General features: G+C 44.4%; 1 protein-coding gene across 1 annotated transcript; it reads left to right on the top strand.

The window, feature by feature from the left end:
• Window positions 1–474: 474 nt before the first annotated feature.
• On the top strand, window positions 475–5,629 carry LOC103769231 (arf-GAP with dual PH domain-containing protein 2-like; the record flags this gene model as incomplete). The annotated part of the gene is made up of 8 exons (XM_008936409.1): window positions 475–566; window positions 701–786; window positions 1,130–1,239; window positions 1,896–2,042; window positions 2,773–2,856; window positions 3,240–3,302; window positions 4,587–4,664; window positions 5,248–5,629. Coding segments are annotated over 8 exons (879 nt in total), but the record flags the coding sequence as incomplete, so codon positions are not given.
• Between the last annotated feature and the right edge of the window lie 690 nt (window positions 5,630–6,319).

Here is a 6,319-nt window from a genome sequence, read left to right as displayed (position 1 = left end):
TTTTTTAATACAGCACACAGTAACTCCTCTACTGTGGCTCAGAAATCAACAAGGTATTTCCAGATAGTATGTTCTGTTCAGAAATCAACAAACGCTTCATAAATACTGGTTCAGCCTTTCATCTTTCAGCTGAATTGTGTTAATATAATCACAGTTAATGTCCAGGAGATGAAGGTATAGGGAGAACATAAACAATTTGGCTCCTTGTTTTCTTTTGTTTGTTTAACCAACAACCACAATCTTGTGTTCCTTCCCATCTGGTTCAGAACTGAAAATACTGAAAAAGGCTCAGCCACCTAAAAAGTGAAAACTGTAGTGCCTAAGAGAATTTATAAATGTATGTAGAGACACACTGAGAGTTATGGTGAGACTGAGCAAATAGTGCAGTGCTCCCTTTTGATACAAGTTTTGTGTTCGTGACACGGTCTTGATTTTGTAGCTGCACACCTAACTGTAACTTCTTTTGTGTTTCAGTTTATGAAGAAGCATGGGAACCTCTGTGCCAAAGCTAAATATGAGGCAAAAGTCCCTCCCTACTATTACATCCCCCAGTCCTGTGATTGCTTGTAAGTTGATGGTGCATTCACTGCTGCAGACCTTTATAGCTGTTGAGCTACTACTTCCCTCTACAGGTCTTTTTGGTTGGTTGGTGAAAGTAGAGTAGAGGCAGATCAGCTTTATCCATGTTTTCCTCTTTCAGGGTTTTAAGAGAGCAATGGATTAGAGCTAAATATGAGCGTGAGGAATTTGCTGCCACCCGAGTCTGCCAAGATCCTTGTTCTGCAGGTAAAAGTTAGGGTTGTGAGGGAATAGGTGTTAGCCTTAAGGCCAACAGGCGGTGTTCTGTTCACAACTTTGAAGGCTGTCTTTAAGGTTGCCATCTCATATTTGAACTGTTGGATGTACAGGCCTTGCTCTGAGTCTAACTTTGAGAAGAAGCTCCTAAGACAAGGCACTTAGACATGTGCAAGGGCATATTCAGGTCTTACAGTTCTCTGATTTTTTTCATACGAAGTGAAAATTCTCAGATGGAGAAGAGACTTCAAACTTAGTGCCACATCACCACTTAAATGAGCAGTCTTGCTGTTGTGCTGCCCTCCTCTGACACTTACCCTGGTCTGACCTGCAGGGAGCCGTGAAGGATTCCTCTGGAAGCGTGGCAGGGAAAGCAGACAGTTCCAGAAGAGGCGATTTCTCCTGTCAGCGAGGGAAGGGGTGATGAAGTACTACACCAAAGAAGTGAGTTCCTCAGCCAGAGCTGGCTGTAGGTAACTGGTCAAGACCCATCCTCAGACCCTGCCCTTCACTGGCAAAACCCAGCATAAATAGCTTTGTCTCTGGTTCTGCAGCCAGGAGAGCCTGTGTTTGGAGGAGCCCAGCTGTTTCCCCACTAACATACATGGTATCTCGGGCAATTGCTCTTTTAGATTTAGCCCTTTTCCCCATTCCTTATCTTAACCCTGCAGCCTCCTTTTGCTTAGTGAACAAAGGAAATGGATACTGGCAGAAGAATAGCAAGATCTGTTAGCAGCTGTTACCTCTTACATTACCAAAATACTCTCTCATTGACTGCTGCAACATCTTCCTCAACATGTCTCCCTTCTGTGGGAGAGCATAGCTAAGTGTTCTCCAGCTACGAGACAGGAGATGGACCACACCCCTTGCAATTTGGGCACATCAGTCTCAATAGCCACCCAGCACTTGTCAAGGAAAAGGAGTCACTATTTGTAAGTGATTTTATGTAATTAAGGGTTCATATTTCAGGTATGTCCAATACTCAGATATTTTAGGATGTCTGTTTTCTCTTCAGTAGAGATCTAGTTTACATACAGTTATTCTCTCCTCCATTACCCTCCCTGAGAGCTCTTAATACAATGATGCTTTTCATTTCACAGTCCAGAGGTCCCAAAGCCATTATCCACATTGAGAACCTGAATGCAATGTTCCAGACAGAGAAAATCCAACATGCTCATGGGCTGCAGATCACATATAACACAGATGGTCAAACAAGGAACCTTTTTGTCTATCACGAAAGCGGAAAGGTGAATACCACAGAGATCTTGGAATAAACAAGTTGCTTTAGGTGTTGGATCTGTATTTTGGAAGAGATACCCCATTTTTGCAGGATCTGGTTTAATTTGAGGTCACTATGACTTGTAGAACATAGAAAGCTGAAGAATTTGACACTAATAACTCTAATATATTAGTTCCTGTTCTGTTGGGGCATATATTCAACTTTGCACCTAGAGTAGTCTTAAGGCTTCAGTGGGGCATGTATGTGAATCTCTGTAAGATAACTGTTTCTTGGCTTTATACAATTCTGTGGTTATATTCTTTGAAGCCTCTTGACATCCATAGAAAATAATGGCCTACATTATTTCCTAACTAACAATGATAATTTTAAGAAGTATGTCTATGGGATTTGTTAGATTTCTGTTTTTTCCTTTGCCATAGTTCTCATGTCTTTCCAGCTACAAAGGTTTTTAAACAATCCATAACTGAATCAACTGAAAAGGCCTGTGTACACAGACTTGGGTGACTGCTCGTGCCTAGAATGTCTGGGACCTCCCTTGAGGGGCATTTAAAAATTATTTTGGAGGTTCAGTGTTTTTCACATGTCTGGGACAAGTCATGAACTCTCTCTGCCCCTTGAGAGGAAAGTATATCTTTGCAAAGCAGTCACAAGGCAGGAGGAAGGCATTGTGGAGAGGCAGCACTCCTACTCTTCCTCGTTATTCTGGTCTTTATGTTTGTATCTGCTGTTTTCCCTAGGAGATTGTTGACTGGTTCAATGCCATTCGAGCAGCACGTTACCATTATCTCAGAACAACCTTCCCAGCTGTCCCTGAGCCCGAGGTGAGAACTGAACAGGGCATGAAGCAGTCTATGCAAATAAAGCATAGGAAAACATTTTCTCACTTCTTCTGACAGAGTCAAGTGCTCAAACAGCAGCATAGAGGTCTTGGGAATGGAAAGAAGAGGTAGAAGGAAAGGCTACACTGGATAATGTGCAAAAATGTAGTCAGCGTTTAAGACCCAAAAGTCTGCATCTGTTCCTTACAAAGTGTGATCTTTCAAATATCTCATGTTCCTTCTTATTTCAGACTTCCCTTTACTGAGCAGCCAAAAAAAAAACAGACCCCAAAAGCCAAAATTTGTAGTGATTAGCTTTGATAGAAACAGAACAGAAAAGCAAGCTTGAATGAGACAGACTTTTTTTTTTTGGGTTTGTGTTCTAGCTCATACCGAGGATCACAAGAAATTATGTCAAAGAAGGATATATGGAGAAAACAGGACCAAAAGTAAGTGCATGCTTGGCAGTATACAAACAGGGTTATTCTAGATGGAGAATATTTGATAATTCTGTGATATTTACTAGTAAATTATTTGTTGAGTGACTGTATGCTTCCTGGGTTGATAAATTTCTATTCAAGCCTGTCATGTTCTTTTGGATCATGTTTTATATTCCATCTAAAATAAGATGAGGAAGAAGAATCCTCCTTGAAGAGTAAGCAAGATGCATAAGCTAGCAGTGGACATGCCAAGTGGGGTTACACAACACTGAACAGATCTCTTTATCTGCTAACTGCAGCTCTCGAGCTGCAGCTCCTGCTAGAACAGAACATCACATGCTGGCTCCCCTACTTCCCTGTTCCTCTTAAAGTCAGTAGCACATAAGTCACATCTGCTTATAGCAGCAAAGTCTGATTGAGCAAATTCTCCACAGTAACGCCTGTGGTTTGGTTTCAGTTTTTGTGGGAAAGTAGATGGGCCACCACTCCTGGGAATAGGAGAGAGAGATTTTGGGCCCTGCTGAAGGAGGAGATAAAGGTCTGAGGGTGTGTTTGAACATTGTGTTTCTTGCCTTGCTCTCCTGTGAGTGAACCAGGAACCAAAGTCCCACTAAAAACTTCAGGGGTGTAGTTCTGATGCTGAACATGCTGGGGTTTTGGCCCAGCTTAGTGCTAGTGTGCCAACACATCTTCCTGCAGCTACTTGCAGAGAGAACATATAAAGCTACAAGCAGGACAGATTGTGTGTTTTTTTCCTGAGGCCTAAATTCTGCTCAAACTGAAGTGAGCCCTAGAGGAGGACTCTTCAGTTCAGCACAGAGCAGTGAATAGCTCAGGGAATGGTCAGATGAGTTGATCTAAAACTTTTTAAAAAGCTTTTTAAAAAGCCTGATGCTGAGCATTGCACCATGCCAGGGACACCCCCAAACCAAAGCACTGAAGCTGATTGCACACTCTCCTCAGTTTCACCACTGGCCTGGGGATCATTTTCTGCAGTGCTTTCAATTAATCCATTTGCTGTGATTTTCTTAATCTTCATAATTTGATCACTGGTAGAACCAAATTTCCCTGCCTTACCCAAAGGCTTGTCATTGAATTCAAATCTCTAGTGTGAACCCAGGGAGAGGGTTGCTGAGGACTGTGCACAACAGTGACTGTTACCAGATGCTTACAGGGATGAATGAAACTGAGCTCCAGCTCCGAGTCACTTAAGCAGTCCACCAAAGTGCCTTAAATAGCCCAAACTCCACTTTGGAATTTGATCTTTAAAGAATTTCTACCATTTCCTTGCAGCAGAAGGAGTCCTTTAAGGTGCGCTGGTTCTGCCTGGATTCTCAAGAAAGGAAACTGATGTACTTTAAAAATCCACTGGTAAGAGGAGTGTTCTTTGCTGTTCCACCAGCCCCTTCATGATGTTGGGTGGGGAGGAAGGGTCTGTTTCAGCCAGCTCTTCCAGTGGCTGCACAGGTCAGAAGCAGGCTCAGTCTCAAGGGCTCCTTGCTTTTGCAGTGGATCTCTTTGAGGCTGAGCCGTTTGGGAACTCTGTCCCTTAGAGTGGCTGTGAGGAAGGTCTAAGTCTTTTAGAAGCAGCTGCTGCTGCCTGTAGCATTTATTCCCACGCTCCCAGCCCTATTGCCATGGTGCCTGTCACCTTAGGCAAGGTGAGTGATACACCAAGAACAGAAGCCAGACAGCCCTGATACCCAGCTTCCTAGCACTGCTCTGGCCACAGGAATAGCCTTCCCAATGGGATACTCTCATGAACACCCAGCAGCTGGCTGTGTAAGGGTGGGTCCCTACCTCCTCCTCCTGTGCATGCACACGAGAAAGCCTCCAGTGCATTTCCTGCTGCCTGACACCAGATCAGCCTCCCCTTCAGGCACCCCCAGCTCCGTGTCTGCTGGAGCTGTACTGTCTGCTGGCTAATGCCTGTCTTCTGCTTCCTTCTTTCTAGGACGCATTTGCACAGGGCCAGGTCTTTATGGGAAGGATGGATGAGGGCTATGAAGTGCGAGCTGGCTTGCCCCAGGGAGTCCGAGTGAAGAAAAGGAAACCAGCCATCACTGTGGTCACACCAGTGAGAGAGTTTGTGTTTGTATGTGAGAATGACAAGGAGCAGAGGGAGTGGATAGATGCCTTAAATGGAGTCATTGCCCAGCCTTTGACTGATTAAGACTAGCACTGAGTTCTTGTGAACTGCTGTTCTTGTCTCTGTTCAGCATTGCTCTGTGGCCTCTTTCTGTTGGCAAGGATGGTGCCTGAGGCCCCACAGTGACTCTAGTACAAAGGGCTTCTTCCTTCAACAGCCACAGGAAGGATGGCAGCAGAGAAGTGAGTAAGAGGCAACGCAAAGATTCAGAAATTATCTGTGCCCCTGAAGAACCTTGCTTGAAGTGCCTTCTCTCTTCCTGCCCTCTTGGCTATGGGGCAGAGGCCTTCCCAGCCTGACACGGGGGTGAATCATCCAGTGCCAAAACAAAGTCAGTGGAGAAAGTCTGACCCCAGAAGGGTTGGCCTGCCATTTCCTTGAGGACTCCTGCAGGTGGTGTTTTATCAGCTCCTCCTTTTCTTGCCTTGGACTGACGTCAGAAGGACTCCTGCACAACCTGAAGGACATATCTGACAATCCAGCCAGTGGCACATATCCTGTCAGTGAATGGAGTCATCTGTTACACGAGTACATAGAGACTGTGACAGAGAGGCATATATGTCACTTAGATGCAGGGTGTCCTGTTGGACAGCCCTGAGATACCAATTCATGTTGGAGTCACTAGATGTCTTTCTCAGGGAGGAGCAGGGTTGGAAGCTACCTTCCAACTGGCTGCAGCTCCTGTCCCCAGACAGGGACATGGTTGTTTCAACAGAATGGGTTTAATGTCTTTTACAGTGTTACATTTCTAGCATATTAAAAAATAAAAGTCGAGTTTGAATCATGGAGAATACTATAATGGAACCACTCTAATGACAAATACTCCTGGCTCTATGCTTTTAACAGGCTCTACTGTTTGACTTTTTTGAGTGGCAAA

Source organism: Merops nubicus, unplaced genomic scaffold (assembly GCF_000691845.1).
Source record: "Merops nubicus isolate BGI_N331 unplaced genomic scaffold, ASM69184v1 Scaffold52142, whole genome shotgun sequence".
NCBI lineage: Eukaryota > Metazoa > Chordata > Aves > Coraciiformes > Meropidae > Merops > Merops nubicus.
This window is presented reverse-complemented; position numbering and strand designations above follow the sequence as displayed.